The sequence below is a fragment of the Marmota marmota genome, unplaced genomic scaffold (genome assembly GCF_001458135.2).
Source record: "Marmota marmota marmota unplaced genomic scaffold, marMar, whole genome shotgun sequence".
Classification (NCBI taxonomy): domain Eukaryota; kingdom Metazoa; phylum Chordata; class Mammalia; order Rodentia; family Sciuridae; genus Marmota; species Marmota marmota.
In genome coordinates, this window is record NW_026000026.1 from 33726618 (window position 1) to 33753972 (window position 27355).

A 27355-nucleotide genomic window follows, 5' to 3' on the forward strand; every position below is an offset into this window, starting at 1 on the left:
TGGGTAAATTAGCCTCCTTACTGAGCTTACAGAAAAAAAAATTGATTTGAAGTTTTAGTTATCCTCAATAGTCTGATGAATTAAATTATCTGACTAAATGTCAAATAATTATGCAACTTCGCTCCTCAGTTATATGTTCTTGGTTGCAGAAAATATCTAACAATGATTCAGTCCTGGTTGTACCCTTGTCAATCACTCACTAGCTACCCATACTTGGAATGTCACTCATTCTCCTCCTACATATTTCTCCTTCATTATCCTTAGCATATATAACCTTTTATCGTTTATTTTGTATTTAAGTATACAGAGACCTAAGAAAATTAGGTGGTAGAATGGAAAGAAAATGAACTTAGGAAATAAACAGGCTGAGTTTAAATTTATCTTTAATTATGTACTTACCTCCTTGAGCCTTGGTTTCCATATTTATAAAATGAAGATAAATTAGAACAGCCAGGATCCTTGTGGCTGAAAGTAATAAGATATTATCACATAATGACTTAAAGATTAAGGAATTTATTACCTCACCCATAAGACTTCCAGAGGAGGAGTGGTTGATGGTTGGTTAAATCAAGAATTCATTAACGTCATTGAACACCAATGTGCTTTCTTCTTTGTCCTCTTTTGGTTTCAAGATGACTGTATACCCTAAGTGTCACTTTCCTACGAACAAAGATCCACATGTGGCATAAGGAAAGTCCCAATCTTGTGTCCCTAAGATTAAGAAAAGTATCCCTGGAGGTTCTTAAACACCTCTCCTGCACCCCCACCTGGTATTCTTTCCTTGATGCCCTATTATATATTCTCCAGAATTATACCACAGAGCAAAAACCGATTTAGTCACTACCATGAGCCATGGAAGTTCCATAACCGCCTCAGAAGATTCTTGATTTACTCCATGAATGGGAGAGATAAATTTAGGATTTATCAGATTCTAAATAGGATAATCTATTAGTAAAAAAGGAAAAAGAAATAAGAGAAAGAAAGGATGACCAGAAGTGTACAATCAGGATGAGAGTTTGAACTGCTAAATAAAAACCTGCTGTTTTATTTTTACTTGCCTCCCTTCCTAGATGCTGAGGTAAGGACGATGTCTCATGTCATTTTTATTTTTTCATGTCATTTTTATATCCCAGAAACCTGTATTTTGCCTCCCACAGAAAATGTGTTTGGGGATATATATATTTGTATGGGGACCATACCGTGATCAGTAAGATATATGCTTAACGTTGTTTTCCCAAGAGTGGGAATGGATTTAGACCGTTCCCCACTTTCTCAACTAAGGCATCACCTAACAGTTGGATCTATGTTCAAGAAATTTTCACGTGTTCTCTGGGGCAGATACTATGGAAGGGAGAGTCTAGATCAAAATGATGCCTTTAGGATTGGTCAAGAGAAACAACACACTCTCATATTTTGAACTGCTTCCATAGGTGTAGCTGTGAGATTATATGATTGTCACAGAATGGAAAGCAAGGAGAAATAGTCCCCATCTCCCATTATTGAAGGAGACAATGTATATTGAAAAAGGCCACTGAGTGAACAAATATGTCACATTCTCAACTTTCTTACCCTGGAGGTTGAAAAGAAGACAGCAACTGTTGATAAACATGAATGTAGGCAATTATTCATTAGCCTTTGCAAGATAAGAAATTTCTCAGAAGGCTTTGTTAATACAGAAATTGTTATTTCCAATTTCCTGGTCTTTTCTCTCATTGGATGCCTCTGGTAATCTGAGACAAAGCTCTAGTGAATGTAACCAGCTACCAAAAATGAGTGCAGTCAAGTGAGAAGTCACAGAGCTGTGACTGGAGGCAGTAATAGGAATTAATCTGAGATGGAGCTTCAGCTCCAAGTTCAATCATGGATTTGGAATGTATTCCAGAGGGTGTTCACAGCCAGGCAGAGATGATGTCAAATGCAAGTTTCAGAAATACCAAGGATTGAATGACTCATGACACATCACAGTCCCAACCTCTTGGCAATCCCTGGCCCCAGAAGATACATTTATTGAATCGAGTCAAATGGAAATATAGTCAGTGGGTTGGGATGTAATAAAGAGAAACTAAGAATTTTAGGAAAGAAAAATAAAGCCAATTTTGAGTCTTTAGGCAGAAAAGAAATAATGGAGATTGTTAGCACTTATATAAAAAAAATCTCCTTAATGAAGTTAAACATACAGGGAACTTTATGTACATTTCAAGGAATAGGAAGATTCTGGGTAAATATGGGTCTTCCTAAAATAGGCTTTCTTTTGTAGACTTCCATTCCTAATAAAAATTATTAATTTTAAGAATGATCAAAAGGATTACCTAACTAACTGAATTAATTTTGGGCCAGTGAAGAGAACATAAGGACTAAAAATCCCAATAATCAAGATCAATCCTAGAGAATTGCTTGGCAATGTATGTTCAAAGTCCTTAAGAGGCAGAAAAATATTGAAAGAGTAATTCAATTTCTGAAAATTTTGCCTACAAAGAAGCAATGATCAAATATGCACACAAACAGAAATGTAAGAGTAGTTTTTAAAAAAAAGAATGGTCAACAAGTTTATCTTTGAGGGATTCTGTTAGTTTTAGATGTTGGACAACACACACATACACACACACACGCGCGCACACACACACGCACACACACATGTACTAGGTTTTTTAGATGTTTTTTGCATCTCACAAACCCAACCCCACACTTTACCATGCCTTTCAAAATATTGACTGTTCGGCCATCAAAGTGTATATCAAATTTCTTCTGATTATTGTTTAAATGACAAAACCAAAAAAGAAAGAAATTTGCAAGCAAACCCAAATAATTATTTCCAGAAACTCTTGACAGAACATTCTAGTATTGTTTAGGTCTTTATCTACTTTGAAATACCATTTACTGTAATTTAGCTTCCAAATCCATGACAACTTCCCTACCATTCAATGAAGGCTAAGTAAAATAGACTCAGAAACTGCACAATGTGTAGCAGTATTGGATTACAAGGTTAGTAATAACCTTTTTCTGGACAGCATACATTCAAAAAACATCTGCTCTATTTTTTAATACCAGTGCAGTTTTTTGCAGGCACAAACATTTTTAAAGTGTTAACTTGGTAATTATTTAACTTCTTCACTTTCTTTTGTTAGGACAGCCCTCCCTGAAGTTTAGAAATAACATAATCTTTTCCCTTTTGGTTCCACTGTTCCCTTGCCCCTTGATGCAGAAAAGACATCTGTACATTTTTGCAATGACAATAAACTTCAAGACAATTGTAAATAGCAAATGGATTATCTAGCATTGGGGAACTTTCTAGGTTGTTTTGTCAGCATTTCTGTTTTGCAAATACACATTTAAAATGCCCTAATTGTTTTTTCTTAGAAGTGATTCTGAAACCTACTTCATCAGTCTTCAGCTCATTTACCAGGGCTCTGTAGAACTCAAGAATGTCATCCTTTTGTTATGCTGATAGTTGAGTGTTGAGACATGCATATAAAACCAAAATTAACCAGTAGACTTAATCTTATTTTCTTTCTCTTATGAGTCTCCACAGAGCCAATATTGTCCATTTCAAAGTCATTTTGACAGTTTTTATCAACATGCCATGAGTCAACTGGCTAATAAAAAAAAAGATATGAAGGAATCTTATAGAGTATGAATTTAAAAAAAAAAACACTTTAATAGGGAAAACCAAAGACTTCAATTTGTTTGGTAATGTGTTGCCTCAAAAGTTATTTATTATTAATCTTTTAAAAACAATTTATAGTGGCATTAAGAAAACTGTTCATTTCTTTTTTAAAAATTTGATTTATTTATTCTAATTATGTATATATGATAGCAGAATGCATTTTGATTCATTGTACAAAATTGCAGCACAACTTTTCATTTCTCTGGTTGTATCCCATATAGCGGCGCACCATATGTGCAATTATACAGGTATCTAGGGTAATGATGTCCATCTCATTCCCCATCTTTCCTGCCCCCATGCCCCCTCCTGTCCCTTCCCCTCCCCTTGGCCCAATCACAGTTCTTCCATTTTTCCCATGCCCCACCCCAATTATGGATTAGCATCCACTTATCAGAGAGAACATTCCATCTTTGGAAGAAACCTTTGATTTCTTTTTGTTGTTGTTTGTTTTTTGTTTTTTTGCGCTTGCTTTTTCCTTTAATATCAACAGACTTGGGTAAGTTTTACAAATCAGGGTAAATTTTCAATCATTTAGGAGGTTTAAGACATATCATAGTTTTGTTAATGAAATTTTCAGGTTAAATAAAATTTAACAAGAAAATCATTTTTCCCCTTGTTAAAATGTTTTTTTAAAATTTTTATTGTTGGTTGTTCAAAACATTACATAGTTCTTGACATATCATATTTCACACTTTGATTCAAGTGGGTTATGAACTCCCATTTTTACCCCGTATACAGATTGCAGAATCACATCGGTTACACATCCACTGTTTTACATACTGCCATACTAGTGTCTGTTGTATTCTGCTGCCTTTCCTATCCTCTACTATCCCCCCTCCCCTCCCCTCCCCTCCCATCTTCTCTCTCTACCCCATCTACTGTAATTCATTTCTCCCCCTTGTTTTTTTTTCCCTTTCCCCTCACTTCCTCTTGCATGTAATTTTGTATAACCATGAGGAAGAGCATGAGAAGAAGATTAACATTAAACAGGGACGAGAGGTGGGAGGGAAAGGGAGAGAGAAGGGATATTGCATGGAAACCTTTGATTTCTTAAGTGAAAAAGAAGTAGTTTGTTTTTCTGCCCTCTGTATTCCAGCCCATAGACCTCAGGTGCCTTGATTGTTACAATTCTCATAACTTCACATGGGTATTTCAGTTGTGTTCACAGAACCTCTTAACTCTGATGAAATTTAGCTATTTTTCCTTTTGTTCCTTTGTGCTATTGTTGTCATATCTACAAAATCCCTGCTGCATCCAATTCTGTGGATTCACCTCCACCTAGGAGTTTTATGGTTTTTAACTCTCACATTTTTGGAATTTGATCCATTTGATTTGTTGTTTATAGTAGAGATGCAGCTTCATTCTTTACATATGGCTGTCCAGTTATCCTGCCCAGGCCAATCATTGAAAAGACTATTCTTTTCTGCTTTCAGTTGTCTATCAATTCTTTTGAAAGCCAGGTGACCATATAATGGAGGTTTGTTTAGGACTCCCAATTTTTTTTTTTGATACCGGGGAACTCGACCACTGAGCCACATCCTCATCCCTATTTTGTATTTTATTTAGAGACAGGGTCTCACTGAGTTGCATAGGACCTTGCTGTTGCTGAGGCTGGCTTTGAACTCAAGATCTCCTGCCTCAGCTTCCCAAGGCACTGAGATTTCAGGCCTGCACCATTGCACTCTGCAGGACTCTCAATTCTATTCCATTATATCTATACTTATGACAGGACAGTTGCTTTCTACAGGTTTGTAGTCAATTTTTAAGTTGAGAAGTATGATTCTAACTTTGTTAAAAATTTTCAAAATTATTTGATTAACATGAAGTTTTGAATCAGCTTGTCAACTTCTGGAAAAAAAAAAGATAAAAAGCAGAGTAGGAGACTAGGGATATAGCTCACTGGTAGCATGTGGATAGCCCTGGGTTCAATCCCTGACATGCACGAAAAGAAGAGAAAAGAAAATGCAGGTGGGATTTTGATAAGAAGTGAGTCTATAGATCAACTAAGGGAGCAGTGTCTTCTGTTCCATGAACAGAATTCTGCATCTTTTTATTTTCCAGCTTTAGAAACTTGGGCAATTGAACTACTTTGTGCTGTTTTATATTTTAAGTAAAATAATGAAGATTTATTTAAAGATTAAATATTTGGTACATTTAAGGTCCAAAGACCTGTTATTGACACATGATAAGCTCCTAAGAAGCATGTGTCCTTGTTATGATGCCCTCCTATCTGTACTCTCTCTATTCTCTCTTCACCCAACCCAGTGCTAGAGATCCTTGATTTGATTGTACTCAGCTCCCTGGTATGTTAAGGCAGAAGAGAGGCTGAGAACAACTGTTCCAGATTCTCTTTTTCTGTGTGATAGTGGGACTGAACTCAGGGCCTTGCACATGCACACATTAGGAAAGTGCTCTACCTCTAAACCACATCCCCACCCCCTTTTAATTTTTTTTCCCCCTTGAACAGTCTTGCTGAGTTGTCCAGATTGGCCTCCAACTTGTGATCCTCCTGCCACAACCTCCTGAGTTGCTAGGATGACAAGCATCTGCCACTCGAGCCCAGCTGCTACAGCTCCTAAACACTTTGTTTTCCAACTGTTAAGAGAGGCTTTCTAGGAAGCTACGACTCACTATCTTGCTTGATTCATGAGATTTGGGGGTTTGTTTTGTTGGTGTGTTACAGCTGGCCAGCTGGCTGGAAACTCCTCTGTGGAGATGTATCGCCAAGTGCTTCTGTCTGGTTGTCGCTGTGTGGAGCTGGACTGCTGGAAGGGAAGGACTGCAGAAGAAGAACCCGTCATCACCCACGGATTCACCATGACAACGGAAATATCCTTCAAGGTAGAGTGGATGTGTGCTGTTAACAAAGAGAGCCAGGGAGACCTGACTCCTTTTGGAGAAAACTTCCTAAGGTAGAAAGTCCCAGTAATCACAATAACGTCCATAGGCTATTAGTCATCTTTATAATATCACAGATTAAAATTAAGCAGTTTACACATGGTTAGTTGGCATCAGGTGAATGGATGCATGCTAGTCAAACTCTTAAAGAAACTTTTTTTTTTTTTTGGTTTTGGGGATTGAAACCAGAGATCTACCACTGAGCTATATCACCAGCCATTTTGTTTTATTTTGTTTTTGAGACAAGGTCCCACTAAATTGCTGAAGGCCTCAGTAGGTTACCAAGGCTGGCCTGGGGATTGTGATCTTCCTGTTTTAGCCTACCGGTTCTGGGATTATACGTATATGCCACCACGCCTGGTTCTGGTGAGAGTTTTATAATGAAAAAAAAAAATCTTTTTTTATGGCCATATTTGGCATTAGTATTTCTTTATTACATTTTATTTTATTTATTTATTGGCACTGGGGATTGAACCCAGGGGCACTCATCATTGAGCCACATTCCCAGAACATTTTTTCTTTTCTTTCTTTCCTTCTTCCTTTCTTTTCTTTTTTTTTTTTTTTTTTTTTGAGACAGGGTCTGGCTAAATTGCTTAGGGCCTTGCTAAATTGCTGAGGCTGGCTTTGAACTTGTGATCCTCCTGCCTGAGCCTCCTGAGTTGCCGGGATTACAGGTGTGAGCCACTGTGCCCAGCTGGAGTTATATTTACTATTATGAAACATGTATAGCAAAGTATACATACAACTTATTTCTACAGTTTAATTAATGAATATAAAGTGTATAAACATGTAACTGCCATCTAATTCAGGTGTGTTATCATACTCCTGTAATCCCCGGGACTCAGGATGCTGAAGCAGAAGGATGGCAGCTTTAAGACCAGCCTGGGAAACTTGAGACCTGTTTCAAAAAATAAATAAAAGCAGCTAGGGAGTCTGAGACAGGAGGATTCGGAGTTCAAAGCCAGCTTTAGCTAGGGAAAGGTGCTAAGCTAAGCAACTCAGTGAGGCCCTGTCTCTAAAAAAAAATACAAAATAGGGCTGGGAATGTGGCTCAGTGGTTGAGTGTCCCTGATTTCTATCCCTGGTACCATAAATAAATAAATAAATGCACTAGAGATGTAGCTCTGTGGTAGAGTACCCATGGGTTTAATCCTCAATAATGGAAAAAATAAAAAAAAAAGAAACAACCCCATGTACCTATTCTCATCGGCGTGGTCTCCCTACCCTCAGAAGTGACCACCCTCTTGAACAGTGCAATGATCACTATTTTGTGCATTTTAGAGCTAAGTAAGTTTAGGTGCTGCCCTAAACATTGTAGCTCCCACAGTTGTTTAGCATGGTGTGTAAATTAATTAATACAGTAGATGCATTATTTTGTGCCTGCTTTTTAAAAACTCATTGTTTAGAAGATTCATCAATATTATTGCATATATTTCTAGCTTGTTTGCTTTATTTATCAAGACACTATCAATTACTACTATTTAATTAAACAGTGATACAGATTGAGTATCTTCTATCCATATGCTTGGGAAAAGAACTGTTTCAGATTTTTTGGAGTTTTTTGAGATTAAGAATATTTCCATAGACTTTGCCAGTTAAGCAAACATAACCTGACAACCTGAAATACAAAATGTCCCACAAATTTTGTGAACATTATGTTGGATTTCAAAAAGGTTTAAATCTTGGAGCACTTGGGTTTCAGATTTTTGGATTAGAGATGCTCAACCTGTATGAAAGTCCATCCTATAGCAGAGCTTTTGATATGTTGCTGTCTACCCATCAGGCCTCCAGGAACATGCCTCTAGTCAAAGTTGGGTTTATTTGCTCATGAAGGAGTAGAACACATATCATGGAGAACAGTAATGACTTAGTAAATGTTTGTTACAGAAAATTTACAAGACTTAGTTTTACATTAAATGATTTAGAAGAGGTTTCAAGTGCTGCTATGGATTGGATGCTGTCAGAAAGCCGAAATAAACCTATAATAGGGTCTTTTTTTGTTGTTGTTGAACCCAGAGCTTCTTGCATGTTAGGCAAAGACTCTTCCACCGAGCTACATTATCAGTCCTTCGTATTTTATTTTAATGCAGGATCTCGTTAAGTTGCCCAGATTGCCCTCCAGTTTGTGATCCTTCTGCCTCAGCCTACTTAGTAACTGGAAATACAGGCATATGTCACCAACCTCCACTAAGATTGGAATGTTAAGAAATCCTCCCTGGGGTAAGGGTAAAAGCTGTTAATGTTAGGAAGCTTCGGGCATTCTTATTAAACAGGAATGGGGTGTGTTTAGGCTTCTTGCTCTTTCCACCTTTGACTCCAACTACATTCACATGTGTTATCATTTTTTGACCCAAATTGGATTCTTTTTCTCTCTTGGAATCATGGAAACACTAAAGGAGACTGAGCATCCAGTGAGCAGGGCAGGAAGGTTCATTCCTGGCCAAAGAATAAGAGAAGCCAGGAGACAGGCTCACAGATCAGCTTTTCAACCTGTGGAGAGTGGAAAATCATGGATATAGGATAAAAGAAAAGAGAGGCTAATAAAGAGGAAGAATATTCATGTCTTTTCTGTGAATGGGTGGTAATTCAGGTGCCACCTCTTTTGTTCTTTTTACAGTTATTTCCAGTGTGATCATGGCAGTTGTCAGCTGTCCTGGCACTGGGGTGGAGGGGGGGTGCATTTCATGTACAGATTGGATAATACTGCGGTTAGAGGTCATTTGGAGGTCCCTCAGGCAGGCAGGCAACCTAGATCCAGCTGGTTTAGGCTAGCTCTCCTGGAGAGGAGCTTCCAGCTTCTGTATACAGAGATAAAATTAGGGTAGGGCAGAAGCTCATCTAGGTGGTATAGGCAGCACACTGGATAACACTGTGGACACCTAATCCCAGCTATCCAAGTTATATCCACATCTTCAAAGACCCATCCCCAGAAGATTGACCATTTGGGTAGGTAAATCTGGGCTCCTAGGAACCTAAGGAGGTAGCTAGAAGGTAGATGTTCAGTCTTCAGGGAACATGTTTTTCTAGATGACTAAGTTTTCTCACTTTGGAAGGAAATTAGAAGATAAGGGCTAGAAGAAAGTTCTAGGTCCTAGGCCATTACCTGCCCCTGCCTGGATTGTAGGACAAAATTGGTATGGATCACCAACTCTTGCCCTAAGCAACCAGGGGAACAGAGCCCAAGTATGTGGGTAGCTAAAGTGGGGGTAGAGGGAAGTCCATTGCAAATGACTTCCATTGCAAAGTGCGAAAACTAAAGAGTCCAGAAAATTTGTGAATTAGGTGATAGCATCACTGAAATTGGTGACAAAACTTTGGATGAGGAAGATCATCAACTACTTGGTTAGCCTTTACTAAATGAAGTTGTCTCAGGAAAACGGGGGTTTATATTTATTTATTTAGAAAGAAGCTTGAGGAGCTGTTTCAGAATTATTGGGAAAAATAATCCCAAACCCATTTTTTAGCCCTGGGATACTTGGGATGTGAGAAAATAATTTATCATCTAAGAGAACAGAAATAGAGAAGCCCAATGTTCAGGGGACAGCTTTGCTTCAGTTTTGACAAATGCATTTTTCTGATCAAAGGTACTTTATTCAGTAAAAAAAAATGTGTTCAGAAATAATATCATTAGCACCTTAAAATATTTTGCTATCTGTGTCTAGGAAATTTGACTTCTTCTGCTTTGTTAAACATAGCCTGTAATACAGTGATTAGAGAAAATAGAGGCACCTTGCATTAATTTTATGACAAAGTTTCACAATGGGATTGACCTTAATTCTGATCAAAATCTTTAAAAGTTGTACCTGCTCCTGAAATCAACTACTCTGTAAATCTTCAGATTTTCTTAAATGGAAAAATCAATGGGTTTCTATTTTATTCCCATAGTCCTCCCCGCCACTCCAGACTCTGCCACTGTCCTTTGCCATTTATCTAAGATACCAGCCTAACTTGATTGGACTTCTTAAGAAAAAGTGGGGGCAGATGATGCTGGAGTAGAGCCAGTACCGTTTGGGAGTCTCTGTCAATGGATGGAAATGGTTCTAAAAAGGAAGAAGCTCAATCTGATGGGGCTGAGGTATGTGTGGCCCTGCACATGGACCACTGCTAGGAAGACCAGCCCACCTGCCCTCAGTCTACCCCTGAGTCCTCGTGATGAGCTATTATATTTTCTTGAAAATCAAAAGAATTTAGTTGGACATGGTGGCACACTCCTGTAATCCCAGCCACTCGGAAGGCTGAGGCAAGAATCACAATTTTAAGGCCAGTCTCAGTAACCTAGTAAAGCCTTAATCAACTTAGACCCTATCTCAAAACAAAAAATAAAAAGGGCTGGGGATATGGCTCAGTGGTAGAGTGCGATGGGTTCTAGCCTCAGTACAAAAAAAAAAAAAAAAAAAAAAAAGAAGTCGTCGTCTTCCAATTTCTTTGGGTTCCTTGAGTGAGAATAAACCCCAAGCACATTCTAAGGCATATTTATTTTATGTGGAGCATCTGCTTCCCGGCCTTTTCCATTAAGTTTGCTTGGAGTGACTCTTCTCAAGCACTTGACCAAACAAGTGGTTCTTCAGTCACACCTATAATCCCTAGTCGTGGACTCCCTGAATAGCCTTTCCTGGTGTCTGGAAGTCCTACTTCTCAACCATGTCTACACACTTGCAGACAAGTGTAGAGGCTTCAGGACTAAATCCAGACCAGATCCCGCTTCCTCTGTCTGCTGGCTGGAATTATGGATGGAGAGGTGACCAGAGAAGACCCAGATCATCTCTCCAGTGGTTAGTTTGTCCAGCCAACCCTCCTGCTCATGTGCACTGGCAGGATAGTTAGTCCTGGCTGAGACGTGGGTGGGTGGTAGTGGGTGGGAATGGATGAGGGGAGTAAAATTGGCAGCCCATGTTCTGGATTAATATACAGCAAGGCATCTCTGCATCAGGACCAAGGGTAAGACAAGTGAAACACCAGTGAGGCAAACTTTAAGGAGACTCCTAACTCTCAGGTCCTGTTGGTGCAGAACAGTTACCTGGAGTGAGTACTAAATTAAATTTGGTACTTGGCACCTGGAGTGAGGGTCTCTTTAAATTTGGTACTTGAATAACTTCCTCTCCTTTCCTCACCCTCTTCCCAGTTCTGCTGTGCCTGATTATCAGCATGCAATCCACTTTTCCAGAACCAACTATATATAGTGGCTTGTAAGAAAGTATCAGAAGAGAAACAAGGAATAGTGTCCTACATAATCCATCTCCTACCCCCAAATTACCATAATTCTTACTACTTCCCCCCTCACTCACACAGCTCCAAGTGCCAGGCAGATCCTATCTCAAGCCTTTGCATGGGCTATTCCTGCTGCCTTGAATGCTATTCCCTGAAGTACCCTCATGGCTCCCCCCTTACCTCCTTGAACCTATATCAAATGCCACCTTCTCCTTGTGGCTAAGTATAACTCTATGTAATATTCCTATTAGCCATCATTCCGAAGCCCACCTTGATAAAATTTTTTTCAACCCTAGCTTTCCATTTTTTCCACATAACACTCATCATCTTCTAACAACCTGCTTCTTTTAATTATTATATTCCTTGTTTGTTGCATCTCTTTCTACTAACATGGTGGGAGCACCACAAAGACAGGGGTCTTTGTTTCATGTCTTTATCTGTCCGAAGCACTTTGAACAGACCCTGGCATATAATCAGTGCTCAACAAATGTTCTGGATGAATTTTTCTATCCGAAAGCCAGTAGACAGAGTGTAGCAATGCTTTCACTTTTACTCTTTTTACCTCTGTGCATCACCTACGTGAATTTCATCTTTCTCCATTTTTGCATGTGAAATTTTATGTACAACGTATTGGTAGGTAGTAAAAAGACTCTCCCAACTTTTGCTACCTGGGCTTTCCCTTACACTTGGGCCTGACCTTCACAGCCATCAAACCATATTCTATTCTACAGATACAGTGCGTATTGCAGCTGCAAAGTTCATCATTTTTATGCAATACAGCTTATCTCCTTTCAGTGTATATGATGCAGAACATTCCAGTGCAGTGTATCTGCCTACTGGCATTTGATGCCTATTTATTGTATGAGCCCAAATAAAAGGTTATGTTCAGTGAAAGGGGACGTGCTGTAATTCAGTCTCTTTGTGGAGGCCTTTTTATTCTGCAGTTTGGTTTATTTGTTACTTATCCCATATATCTGCCCCTTTGTCTCTATGCCTCATTGTCTTCTGATGGCCCTGATGTAGTAATTCACCCTTTGGTCTCATTCTTTCTGTTCCTACTCAATCTCCTTCCTCCATACACTGCACACCCCCTCCCTGCCCACTCCATCCCAGGCTGGTCCTATTTCTTTCCTCAGGCAGCTCCCTTTTGAGCAGTAATTGTACTGAATGGAAAAACGGGTAATATGAAACAAATGCATGATAAACATGGATCAAATATGGGTAAATTGTTAAATCGAGCATTTCTGAAAATAAGGCTTCATTCCCTGAGAGAAATAATAATAATTTAGGATACAGTTTCATGGCTCCAGAAATGCACACATAAAATGGATATCCAAATACACCCTGCTGTTGTCTGTCAAGGATAAAGGCAATTTTCCCCACTGGAGGTTAGTAATGGAACCATATGGTTAATAGATTATTGAATCCAGTGTTAGAAGTATCTGAAAACTGGTTTTGTCTTGATAAGGAGCAATTGAGTAGGAAGGAACTTTGACATCCAATATCCTCTAATTATAGCATGTATGAAAGAAACTTAAAAACTACAACTAGTCAGGTGTGGTATCACATCCCTATAATCCCACCAGTTTGGGAGGCAGGAGGATCACAAATGCAAAGCCAGCCTCAGTAACTTAGCGAGGCCCTAAGCAACTTAGCCAGACCCTGTCTCAAAATAAAATATAAAAAAGGGCTGGGGATATCGCTCAGTGGTTAAGTGCCCCTGGGTTCAGTCCTTGTCCAAAAAAAAAACAGAACTAGTTTTCTCATCCTGAATGATCATGTGCACCATGCACATTTCAAAGGATAACAGAACAAAAGTTCTCTGATAGAAACTTCTAGAGTTTTCAGTTGATTCCTACTAAAATTATTAGATAAAATTCAATAAATAGTTCCCCTCACCCATGGTTTAAAGGTTTGCAAGATCTTCTAGACTGGCAAGGTTATGACAGAGATGAGGAGCGACAGTTTGGAGAGAGGAGGAGAGTGGAAAGAGAGAAAGGCAAATATAGACGTCAAGGATGCTGCTCAGGAGCTGACTGATAGGGTTCCAGTACCAGCTTCTTCATTTACTGGCTATAAGGGCCTTGAAACCTTCCTCTTAAAAGGAACACTTCCACACTACTGGTGGGATTTTAAATTATGGAAATCAATAGGGAGGTTCCTCAAAAGACTAGGCATGGAACCACCATATGGCCCAGCTGTACCACTCCTCAGTATTTACCCTAGAATTAAATACATTTATAAGACAGTGATACATGCATACACCTATGTTTAAAGCAGCACAATTCACAATAGCCAAACTATGGAACCAGCCTAGGTGTTCATAAACAGATTAACTGATAAAGAAAATGGGGTATATATTCACAATAGAGTTTTATGCAGCCATAAGAAAAATTAAATTATGTGCTTTGCGGGAAAAGAGATAGAACTTGAGACCATTCTGTTAAGCAAAATAAGCCAAATTCAGAAGATTGAGGGTCATATGTTTTCTCTCATATGTGAAAACTAGAGAGGAAAAAGGAAAGGAAAGTTGTGGGGGGATCTCATGAAAATTGAAAGGACATTCATAGAATAGAAAAAAGGAACTCTGGGAGGGAGGAGAGAAGGGAAAGGGAAAATACTGGGAAAGGATATTGGCCAAATATCAAGTGCATGTACAAATATGTAACAACAAAGCTCACTATTACATACAAATATAATATACCTGAAAGGGGGGGGGGCGGATTTCCTCTTAGCAATCCAAACTTCCTTCCTTATCAGCAAAATGGAGATGATAATCAACATACCTTCTAGGGTCATTGTACATAAACATTCAACAACCCTTCTTGATGCACAGACATGGCATGGCATACCATAAATACCCTACAAATGTGAGCTACTGACATTATGATTGAAATGCAAAAAGTCAAACTTCAGCTTTTTTTCTATAAGTACAGTAGACCTGGTACTATATAGACCAGAATTTCCTATCAAGGCAGAGTGAGGGTGGGAGTTAAGTCCTGTGTCAGGCTGTCATGATGAAGGCTGTGGGTGTCCCCCATGCTCAACCCAGGGCATCCGCTTCAACTTGAGGAAGATGCCATAAGCTCACACTCTATAGTAAATTAAACACGACCCAGGCTTTGGTTAGGAACCCAGTGGGAGCTGATCAAGGTGAGCCTGAAAACATTCCTGGGGTTTAATCTTACATTCTCTTCTCTGTGACCTTGGGCAAGTCAATTTATATTTCTGAACCTCAAATTTGTAAGCTGTACAATGGAAGGTAATGTTTTCCTTATGAAATGTTAGCAGCATGGAATAAAATACCTCTCTGGGACAAAGCAAATGCTCATCCAATGACAGGTTTTGTTTTTACTAGAAAGTGAACAGGAGGGAAGGATTAGGATACCTAGGGAGGAGACATTAGCAAGGCGAATTAACATTAGTTGATGTGATAATATTTACTAAACATGGCTAGCTCCTTCACCCTCTCTTGAGGCATCTTCACAACAGATCTGTGGAAATCACTCTCCCTTTACAGATCATCAAGTCAACGCACAGAGGCATAAACTGGTTTTTCCCAAGGTCACACAGCTAAGAAGTAGCAGTTTGTTTGAATCCACAAATCAATGAAATAAATAAATTTAAATCTTTAAAGTGTTGCTTTCTTTTTATAGTGCACTTATTTTGATGGACTCAACTATCATAAAAGTTAAATTGATTATGTATGAAAGGCGATCTGTGAATTCACTTCTAAGAAACAGTGAGAGTGACTCTTCTTGCTCCATGCAGGCAAATCCTTCTTAAAGGATATATGCAAATGAAGTACAGAATTAGAAAGCCTTATTTATACTCCAGAGCAAGGGAAGTAGCTTAATGGCATAGCTATAAAGAAAGCTATGTGTTGCATAGGGAAGGTAGAGAAGACAGTGGAAAAAATTTAAATGTGAAGAAAGTGAGTCAAAATTCTTACTTGAAATTCTGTAAAGACTAAGTGCTACTAAAAAACAATGCATGAGAGTGTGAAACTCCAATAGTATCAACAGTGATATAATTAAACAATAAATGAGATTGCACTTCAATGCTAGTTAAATAAGAAAAACATTTTGAAAATATAATGCCCCAAACTGGTGAATATGCATTTGCAATCTGGTCCTTCTTACATTTCCCTGGGCAATCTAAAATGAAAAGTCATCTGGAGATACATGGGAGACTCTAGAAATATCCACATTCTTTATTTCAGTAATTCTTCATATAACCCATTCCTAGAAAATCATGCAAAATAGGAAGGAAAAATGAAGATGTTCTTTGAAGGATTCTTTGAATGACCACTCTTAAAACATACTCAGCCCACAGCTGAGGAATAGTTAAATTAACTAGGATACTTCTATTTGCTTAGAATTTTATATAAGTTTATGACAAATATATTTTTTAAAAAATATACATGGAAGAATGAAGTACTGATACCTGGTACAACACAAATGAATTTTGTCAGCCTGCTAAGGGAAAGACAGCAGATGAAAAAAAGCCAGATACTGCATGATTCCATTTATATGAAATATTTGGAATAGGCACATCCTTGGACACAGGAGTAAATTAGTGATTGCCTAGGACTAGGTGGGTGAGATGGGGCTGGGGAAGAAAAGTGACTGCTGGTGGGTACACAGCTCCTTTGGGGGGTTGATAAAAGTTTCCTAAGGAAGATCAGGATGATGCTAGCACAACTCCAGGAATATACCAAAAACAATTTAACAGACCACTCTGAATGCTGAATTGAATCTCAGTTAAGTCTTAACAATGTTTTTTTTTTAATGTAAATTATGTACTGTAAAAGTAAGTTGCACAAATACATGCAAAGCAGACTAGAAGTCAACATAACCAAATGCTAACAGTAGTTCAGTTGAGAAAGTGAACTTGTGAGTGAAAATTAGCCTTCTATTATCATTGAAAACTTTTTTCAGTGATTACATTTCTTTCACTATGAAAAGTGTTAGATATACTTAATAAATAGAAAAATCATTCCCCTTTACAACTATGTCTTTCCTCCATCAAATCCAGTCTCCTTTTTTTTTTCTCCACCTTGAACAATCAAGAGTTAAATATGTTACAGGCTGGCTGACCTCACAGCCCCTTCTTGCCATTTGGTACAATTCTGTAAATGGAAAAGACAACCATATGGACTGAGTATTGCTCAGTGCCTGCCTAGCATGTGTGAGGTCCTGGATACCATCCCCAGCACTGGAAAACAAACAAACAAAATAACAACAAGCAATAAATAAATAAATAAATATCTACCATATTAATGGGTTTAACCCCAAAGGGGAAAAAAATCTACACTTTAACATTTCTGGCATATTGAATATACATCTGTTCTCATTTTTAGGAAGTGATAGAAGCAATCGCAGAGTGTGCATTTAAGACCTCACCTTTTCCAATTCTTCTATCATTTGAGAACCACGTGGATTCGTAAGTATTCAGAACTTTCAGTGAGGAGTCTTTTCCCCAAGTCTTTATTTAACAATCTGATAATTGTTCATCAGATTTAAGATTGTTTGACATTATTTCTGGGCATGTTATTTCAGCATCTGTAGTCTCAGCAGCCTGGGAGGCTAAGGCAGGAGGATCACAAGTTCAAAGTCAGCCTTAGCAACTTATCAAGGCCCTAAGCAACTTAGCAAGACCCTGTCTCAAATAAAAAATAAAAAGGGCTGGGGATGTGGCAATGTGTCCAAGTGGTTAAGCACTGTTGGATTTAATCCCTGTTCCCCCCCACACACAAAAAAAAAAGATTGTTTGACATTAATGGTGTTCAATCATTTTATCATACTATATAATAAGTGGCATGTTTTCATTCATGTATGATAAAACTTATTCATTTAAATCTCATCAGCATTAAAACTTCATTGGACTTACGCCGTAATATGATTTTTAATTAAGGACTTCTGTTTAAAAAAAAATAGAACATTTTCTTATTCAATACATATCTTCTTTATAGATTTGGAATGCAATGGGCCACTTTTAGAACCCTCCTTCATCAGCACCTTCTGTTGCATGCAGATTCATAGGCAGTTTTGCCACCTTAAAATGACCAGTTATCTACCTGCAGCTGGTGGAAGGAAAACTGCAAATTCTATTCTGCCACTTTGTAGTTATACAGAGCCCAGCCTGGCAAATGCTCCATCCTTCTTCTTCCTGTTGATTTTCCCATTTGTTAGTATTTGTAAACATTTTCCTACTTCAAAATAATCTGCACTTATTACTGAGCTACTCAAAGTAAAGGTCATTTTTACCTGACTCTTTATTTCCTTCCCTCCTTCCCTCTCTTCCTTCTTACCTTCCTTCCTTCTTCCTCCCTCCCTCCCTCCCCTCTTTCTTTCTTTCTTTCTTTCTTTCTGCTGGGAATTCCACTCAGGGTTTCATGAATGCTAGGCAAGTGTTCTGCTACTGGGATATACACCTAGTTTTTTTCTTAATTTTAGTTTGAGATGGACTCTTGCTAAGTTGCCCAGGCTAGCCTTGAACGTGACAATCTTCCTTCCTCAGCCTCCTGAGTAGGTGGGTTTATGTGGGTTTTTAAGTGTACACCACCACATCTGGCCTATTTTATGTTCATTTATCACAAAGTATTAGAGTAAGAGATATTTATATGTAAGATGTGCATATTAATTTATCATACAGTTATTCACTTTAAATGGCCTTACAAGAAAACACTGTTCTCTGGGATTGGGGTTTTAGCTCAGTGGAAGAGAATTTGCCTAGCATGCACAAGGCCTTGGGATTCATCCCCAGCACCAAAAAAATAAATAAATAAAAAGAGGTTATTTTCTATCTTGAAATTTTGGAACTTAAATTACCATGCATAGAACCAATTCAATGTCTGAAGAACACACAGTGGAGCCACCATTGCTCAAAAGACCATTTGTGAAGCCCTCCTGTTCGTCTCAAGGACTCATGCCAGATTTCTCAATCCAAAGCCAACAGGATCTATCTAATTGTGCTCACTGATTCTTTTTCTCCTTCTTTCAATCAAGAGTCTTTCCCAGGTCACTGATTTTCTTTGTCCATCTTATTTGCAACATGGGCTTGCATTTGCTAATTCTGCAACAATTCACTGAACCTTAAAGAAGCAATTTGGTCATCATCAGATTTCTAAATAATTAAATGTGAACATTCATTAACATATACATATAGAGAAGCCTTATTCTGACATAACCAATCTTATAAGGGTCTGTTCTTCTATTGCCCTCAGTAAATCCACGTTACATCCATTGGTCCTTAATTCTGCTTCATTATCAGACATTGTCCAATGAATGCTGTAATCATTTGGCACATAGTTCTTCTAATACTCCTGAGGGTCAGTTGAAGAAAATGGAATTTATTCTGTCCCATTGCTGTTTCTCAGGGGCACCTCTTTGGTGGCTGCATCTAATAGCTGCTTGGTGGTGACAGCTCTGACTTGCCTGTGACTTTGCTGGAGCTCTTCCTTGTCTCTGCCCATCCATTTGCTTTTTGGTTCCCACAACACTTTGCCACTTTTCTTTCAGGCACAGTAGTCACCAGACTGGTTGATGTGTGGAGATTGTGTGCACGTGCTTTGTTTTGTCTACTTTTGAGAAAAAGCATTCAGTGTGCTTATTTTCTTAAATATTTCTATTTAAACTAGACAAAATGAAAGTCTATGGTTCTATTCTGGATTATCATACCTGCTACACTGCACTCTCCCTTAATTAGCCAAAGAAGTACCAGCAACTACCATGACCATAAATATAACAACAGGTAGCATTTATTGAATGGGTATTTTGTGCCCAGGAACCTTGCAATTATTTTATGTGCCTGAGCTCATGCAACCCTCAACATGAACCCAGGTGCTCTTCACAGTAAATATGATGATTATTGTTAGTATATGGATGAAGAAACTAAATCCCAAAGCTGTCCAAGATTATGCAGCTAAAATATGACAGAGGTGGAATTCAAATTCAGTTGGCCTGGGCTAGAGAACTACAGCATTTCCTGCACCTGCACAGAAGCATCATGAGCTTCCAAAACATGGAATTAAAACAACCAGAGCATCTGCAAGACAACTGTCTATAAATGTTCATGCTTTTGTGGCTTATGAACTCCAACCACAGAATTTTTTTTTTCTTTTTAGCACTGGGTATTAAACCCAGAGGTGCTTTACTAGTGAACTCCAGCCCCAGCCTGCTTTTTTAATTTTTTTGTTTTGAGACAGGTTCTCACTAAGTTACATAGGGCCTTGCTAAGTTCCGGAGGCTGGCCTTGAACTTGGGATTCTCCTGCCTCAGCACCCTCCCTCACGTTGCTGGGATTCTAACTGTGCATCACCATGTCTGGGCCACAGGGTGTGTTGTTTGTGTGTTTGTTTGTTTGTTGTTGTTGTTGTTGTTGTTTTGCAATCTTATGCACTAATCATACAGAGATCCAAAACTGGGCGTGGAAACTCCCTACCTTGTGAACAAAAGCAAAGTCTGTGGCTGCATAATACTGTCCTTTCTGGGCAAATAAGTTTAGCTATTAAAAGTGTCATTAATAATTCAAATGTGACAAAAGAAAACAGGAAGACAGCCTTCTCAGGGTGCCAAGAGTGCTTCCCAAGCCATTAGAAAATCTAATGGCAATGAAATACAGAGAGACTGACTCCCATTGTGGGAAGATGTTTGCTACACATTTCCTCTGTCCTTCAGCTTCACATGAAAATCCTTTAGCCATAAATCTTTCCTGGGAGGGGTATCACATGGCCCAAGAAGGCTGATGGACATCCCCTCCCTGGGTAGAGCCCTATCCTTGACTTGTGGGTCAACTCACTTGGTTCTGGACCTGTGGCAGGTCTCATTCCTTAAGTCCCAGCACCGTTTCCTTCTCACTAAGCCTAAATGTTACCTCAGAATCCTTCTCCACCCAGTGACCCAGGAGCACACCCTCAAAACATTTGAAACCTATTTGCCATTTCTGGTGAACCATTTTATCCTCTGGTGCCAGATTCGGAGATCCTGTTCCTGCTGATTTGGCCCACAGCCCAAAACAAACTCGTACTAGGGGGAAAATGGAACAAATCCACAGCATTTTATGGTTTCTCTCTAAGTATTTGAAATCCTCTATCCATAGACAACAAAAGAGACTCTGCCACTAACTGCTGTCCACTTAGTCACCTGCTACCTCAGGCTTCCATAGAGAACTTTCTCAAATGCAGGTTCCTAAAGGGCTCTCCCACTCCCAAATTAGAATTTGTAGAGAAGACTTGAAAATCTTTACAAAAAAGTAAACAACAATAACAACAAAAAGCCCTAGTTGACCCTGATGGCCCACTTCATTTGTGAACTAGCACTTTTACAAAATGAATCCTGTATTGAATTCAAATGAAGCAATCTCTAGCCCTGGTTCAGCTACAGACAACTATGAGATTTTGGACAAGGTTCTTTATTTCCATGGACTACAGATTCCTTATCTATAGAGAAGGAGGTCAGTGTAGTTCAGTTTGGGGGATTTAACCCCATAAGTTGGTATGCATTCTTATCAGAAACTGACTCTTTTGCCAGACTTAAAGTTATCTATCTATCTCTCTATGTTCACAGTGCTGGGGATTGAACTCAGGGACTCTAACACGGAGCTATATCCCAGTGCTTTTGAGACAGAGTCTCACTAAATTGCCTGCAGTGGCCTCAAACTTGTAATCTTCTTATATCAACCTCCTGAGTAGCTGGGATCATAGGTGTGCACCACTGCACCTAACTGGGTATTTTAATATCTTTAGAAATATCTGTTTCAACCTGAAGCTCAAAATGTATTTATGAATTTTTCTCTCTCACTTTATTTCTACAGTAGCTGATATTGATGCTCGAAAATTTTCAGGATTTTTTTTTCTAATTGCAATTTTAATGCCTTTTATTTCTGCAGTGCCTCCTGTAATTAAAGTAGGTTTGTTTTCCTCTCATTTTTTGTATTCGGTTTTCCATGTACTCTGATTGAGTCAGGTAAGCATGTGTGTTTATTGAGAATATGAATAGCCTGATTACTAAGTAGCACAATTCATTTTTTTTCTTGGACAACTACATTTTACTTTCTCCATCTTAGACACAGATCCTTGTTTTTCAAAGTATCTGCATCCAAGGGGAACTTCTTAGAAATGCAGCAATTCTGGCCCCATCCTGGGTTCTATTTCAGAATTTTACTTCAACTGGACCCCAAGTGATTTGGACAAAGTGCTAGAGGGAGGATCTAAATGTTGTATGTCCATAACCACCTGCATCAGAATTACCTGCAGGCTTGCTTCAAAGGCAGATTCCAGGACTTCACTGCCAACTCCATGAATCAAAGAACTGGGACTTGGCTCCATCACCTGCAGTGTTAATGACTCAGGTGTTTCTTTAGTTGAATAAGAATCATGGCTTCAGCACCATCCTTCTTGGAGACTACCTAACAGAGCACACCTGTTTAGGGACACCTGAATCACCTCCCTGAAATCCCTCTACTGGTAAGAATATGGTTCCCCAGAAATCCCCAAAGCAGGAGGATATCAGGGTAAAACTCTTCCTTTTTGTTCCTGGTCACTAATCAAAGAGAACTCAGAACTCCCACAATCTACCACTTAAGAAGAAATGTCACCTACTGCAGCACCTGGTGACTAATATTAATCTATCAGATTAATTTAAAGCTTGAACATGCATCAGAAGCATGAAGAGGACTTGTGAAAATGTGGAATCTTGACTTTTGACTCTGTATCTGCATTTTTAACAAGTGATGTTGATGCTGCTGTCCATGGACCACACTTGGTGTAGTAAAAAATCTATGATATATAATAGGATCATTCTTTGACAGTTTCCTTAAGTGCAACCTGGTTGTTTGGACCCAGCACAGATGGACTTATTCTCAGCTGCAGCAGGGAGCTGGCTGACTTGGCGAAGGCCCTGTGTGAGTTATCACCGGGGCAAAGAACATCCACCTGGGCCTACCCTTTCGAGATCAGCCGCTACTGCACCTGCTCCCAACGGTCTCATCGACACAGTTTCTAAGAAGTTGTCCTTAAACCACCACCTCCAGAGCTTTTCAGGGTCACTTCTCTGATCAGCAGTGATTTCTTTCTGGCACTACTGAGGACTAGTGCCATCTACTCTGAGGACTGCGTCAGCCATACAGTAAAAATCTCATAGAGACCAACAGAAGTCTGATGAGGAGTAAGAAGGCCTTTGTACATTTTCTGAATCTCTCCTCTGCTTCCCCCTGCAGTTTCAAGAAAGCAGTAACTTGGGAAGTTCATATTTAAACCCCAGATAACTCACCTGATCCCTAAAACACATGCTTTGTTTTTTAAAAAAGAAAAAGAAAAAAAAAAACGGATATAATGAGAGCTTTCTCCTGTGGATTATTGCAATATTATTTCACTCCCCTCAGTGCTCCTTCCCAGAGGCGACAGTCCATGATCCAAGCTTCACATTCAGGAAACAGGGAATGAAAATGAGAGTCACATTCTGTAATTCATCTGAACTGTGGGAGAGCTGGCTTTTCATTACTGATGCTTATTCTCAGTACGATCCCTGTTCTTCTACAATGTATTTATCATTGCAGTGTGTAGCTATAACTATGGGAAATCAAGTTCTACGGCTTAGCTCAAAATCAGAGTCCATAAAACCCACCAGAATCTGATACCTTATAACGATATTTAACATTCCACAGAATGAAAAAACAAAATTTTTTTATTGCATTCAAAAAGGTCAAGGAAAGCAGGAGCTCCGAAGGCGTAGGGCTGTTCCCTGCTGTCAATGTGTTTACGAGGGCTGGAGGCACAGTGTGTCTAGTCTAGCTGGCAGACACTGCCTTCCAGAAGTGGGATCATCTTACATGTGCCCTGCTCTTGCAGCATTTCAAAGGCATTTGCATCCATTACTCCATTTCATCTTCTCAGCATCCTTTGTCCCTTTCCAAGAGCAGTGGTGATCCTCCTCGTTTTATAGATCCAAAGCGGTTCAGGAGCCTGGAGCTCCAAGAAGCCACAGCTGCTCCAGCCTTTTCCCATCAGATCCCGTTTGCAGGCAGCACTCTCAGGCTTACCCTCCCTTGCTTCCCTCTTATGCACATCAGAGATGCAGAGAAGGCACCTGTCCCCAAGATGCCTGCTGCTTTTCTCTTTCCTCTAGGACCCCCCTCCACATGTCTCCTGTCTGCTGCTTTCTCTGATAAATTTGAGATTCACTTTTCCTTCGATGCCTCTCTGTGCCCCTCCCTCTCTTCCTCAGTTGTCTTTCCTCCCCTGCCTCCTCATAAACACTCCTTTGAAACTCTCTGTAGGTCTGATCAATTTCACCCAGGAATTCACATGGAGCTGTGGAAAAGTTCACTCTCCAAGTGCCTTGAATTAACATAGAACTGGGGAATGAAATAAGAGGGATGATGGAGTCTCTAACTCTGGAACCTTTAAGGCTCTTGTGACAGGCAGATGACCTGCTGTCCGCCCTGTCCCTGTCTATGCAGGTCAGCCTTTAAAATAGGCTCACCCAGCCCATACCTTTACTGTCCGTGGGGTGTGCATGTAGTATTTAAATTCACCTAAGGAAGGATGGGGATTTAAAATGATAAAACTTGATCCTGAACGGTGGGCTCAGGGAATCGCCACTTTTGGTAATTAATAACACAAAGTCGCCCTGTTCAGCCTCCTGTAAGAAGCTTCCCTGCTTGCTTTTTTTTCATTCTTGTTCTCCCTTAGCCCAAAGCAGCAAGCCAAGATGGCGGAGTACTGCCGACTAATCTTTGGTGATGCCCTTCTCATGGAGCCACTGGAAAAATACCCAGTAAGCAGGTTTGATGTTTGCCCTTGAAGATAGGCATGCATTCTACCATGGGGATTGGAGGGAGACTTACTTCCTTTCCATATTGATAATGAACTCTCTAACCAAGAGGATGCTGGTGATGGGCCCAGAGAAGGTGGAAATGTGTCTGTCTCCTCCTCTTCCCACAGTGCTTTCCTTCCCTCACGGCCTGATGTGCCTCAATTAGGAGGGCAGAACCCCCAGCAGTTACAATCGGCCCACAGCGAAAGGCCAAGAGGACAGGGCTCTGCTTACCTCCCAGGGAGGCGTCTCACACCCCTGTGAGATAGCAAAATGGGACATTGGGAGTGGCACGATGACCTGTCTCATAGCTGCTGCCCACTCCTTCCATGTACCTTTGAGGCAGAACTCAGGTCTGCTGTTGCTGTGGTCCTATCCCTGTTTGGGGAAAGAAAGCAGCAGAAATAGCCTAAGGTAGCCTCTTCCCTTTTGGATCCTTGAACCCAGTCCCCAAATATCCTTAAGTGAGTTCATCTCAGTCCCCAGACTCATTCTAAACAAAGAATAGAGGACTAGCTTAGAGGAGTTCAATAGACTTTCTAAAAATAACCCATCCTGTGGCTTGCACACGTGCTCTCTGATATAATATCTAATAAACCTCTCATGGGAAATTGATTTTCCCATTAGATGTGCAAACTTGAAATTGTAGAATAAGATTTGCAAGGATGATAGCTAGAATCTCATGGCTGGAAGAAAATCTGAAACCACATAGTCAGCCTCCACTGATGCCGAGAAGATGTGTGGCTACCCTAGCTATTTCCAGGAGGAGAATTTGGCTGTTTAAAGCTGCATCTGAAAAATTGATTGCACAGTCTCGCTTGGAAGCTCTTGTCTGACTTTACCAAGTCTTCCTGCTAGAGGCATGGCTTCCCTTTGAAAATTCAGAACAGTGCCTTATCTGTCCTAAATCAAGATGGTTGGATTCATTTACTTCACCAGAAAACTCATGCAAGTTCAGGTTTAAGACTTAAATCTACCAATACATGGCTGAGATCTTATTTATGTATATTTTGTTGTGTGAAAAAGAAGAGTACAGCAATTTAAATATATCTTTAATGTAAAAAAAGAGCTATGAACCAGCACCCTACAGGACACACAATACAGTTTAATGAGTCACATCCAAGGTAGTAAAGAATAATCTAAATGCTCTGGGTATCCAGAACTGTGCTGGAATTTTGGAGAGGATATCTGAAAGAGAGGGGCAGTATTTTTAAAGATTTTGCTTTTCCTTTGTTAGCTGGAATCCGGAGTTCCTCTTCCCAGCCCTATGGATTTAATGTATAAAATCTTGGTGAAAAACAAGAAGAAGTCACACAAGTCATCAGAAGGAAGTGGCAAGAAGAAGCTCTCTGAACAAGTGTCCAACACATACAGTGATTCCTCTAGCGTGTTCGAGCCCTCATCTCCCGGAGCAGGTGAGTGGCCGTGGGCTCCTATGGTGTATGGTTTGAGAATTGCCACTCTGAAATTCATTTACAGGGAAGTTCAGCATTGCTCTGGGCACAGTATTAAACTGCACTGGTTTTCTGTTGCCTTTAGAAACTCGATGATTTAAATGCACACAAATATTTTATCCTTCTGTTCTCCAGATTCAAAAGTCTTGCAAGGATCTCACGGGCTTAAATCAAGGTGTCCACAGGGCTGTGCTCCTCTATGGAAGGTCTAGGGATGTCAGGAGCAGTCTCTACAGACTCAGTCTGAAGAATAGTTAGATTCAGCCAAATCTATTTTACTGATGCTCATCACACTTCAGACACACATCCTAATTCTAAGTCCTAAATGAGTCTACACCTAAGGGTTCCAGATGCTCACCTGTGATGTGTCTTAAGTTCAGAACTCTATCCAGGCTGGAGGAGTCTGGCGCAGGGGGGAGAACAGTGACAGAGGTCTCAGTCTGTCTATCTGAGTCCTGTTAGTCTTGCCATGCCCTCGAAGACTGGGCCTTTAAATCCTAGTTCAGTTGTGCTTGCAGCTGATAACTGGATGAACTCTGGGGTCTACGCCCGGGTTTAGACTCTTACGTCACTATCTTAAGTCTATCTAAGTTCTGCAGTTTATGTAAGTTTTGCAGTTTACATTACATCATGGACATGATGCTTACAGTCTTTATCTAACTAATTAATATACTCCACAGTCAATAATCCTATAACATTTTCTGGTACTCGTTATCAAAGGAAGAATTTGTTTCTTTGCTTTTCCACCTCCTAGCAGCCTCCCACATTTACTGACTCAAAGCCCCCTTCCCTAGCCTCAAAGAGAGCAATGTTCCATCTCCTCTGTAGTCACCGGTCCCTACGGCCACTGCTGGGAAGTGTCCTCTGCTTTTAAAGAGTCATGTCAATATGTCAGATCCACCCAGAAAATCCCAGGATAATCCCCCCATCCTTTCATTTAACTCATCTGCAAAGTCCCCTTTTTTTCTGCCAAGTTAGTGTATTAGCAGGATAAGGCATTCTTTGGGAGGACATTATTCCAGCTTCCACATTAGCCAGGTCATCTTTGTTGTGACCACATGATAAGCTTCTTAAGGGACACATTAACACAGGACTGTAGATGAGATACTGAGCAAAGACATTCTCAATGATGAGCCACTGAAGCCTCCTGATGTCTCAATCTTCCATGTCTTACAGAGGCTTTCTGAAAATGTGAAATGGCAAAATTGCTTACATTACCTATCAAAGTTACTAAGCCATGCCTATTATCATTCCTTTTCCTTTTAAATTTAGGTTGAAATGAATTTTTTTTTTTTTTTTTTTTTTTTTTTTTT

The 27355-nt window shown here is 39.7% G+C and overlaps 1 protein-coding gene across 1 annotated transcript in view; it reads left to right on the forward strand.

Moving 5' to 3' along the window:
• The window catches only part of Plcb1 (phospholipase C beta 1), a 727531-nt gene that overhangs the window by 539165 nt on the left and 161011 nt on the right, over window positions 1–27355 (forward strand). Inside the window, exons 12-15 of the mRNA XM_048811856.1 lie at window positions 6348–6505; window positions 17133–17215; window positions 24465–24549; window positions 25826–26003. Coding sequence (XP_048667813.1) covers window positions 6348–6505; window positions 17133–17215; window positions 24465–24549; window positions 25826–26003 — 504 coding nt within the window. The remainder of the gene's footprint in view (window positions 1–6347; window positions 6506–17132; window positions 17216–24464; window positions 24550–25825; window positions 26004–27355) is intronic.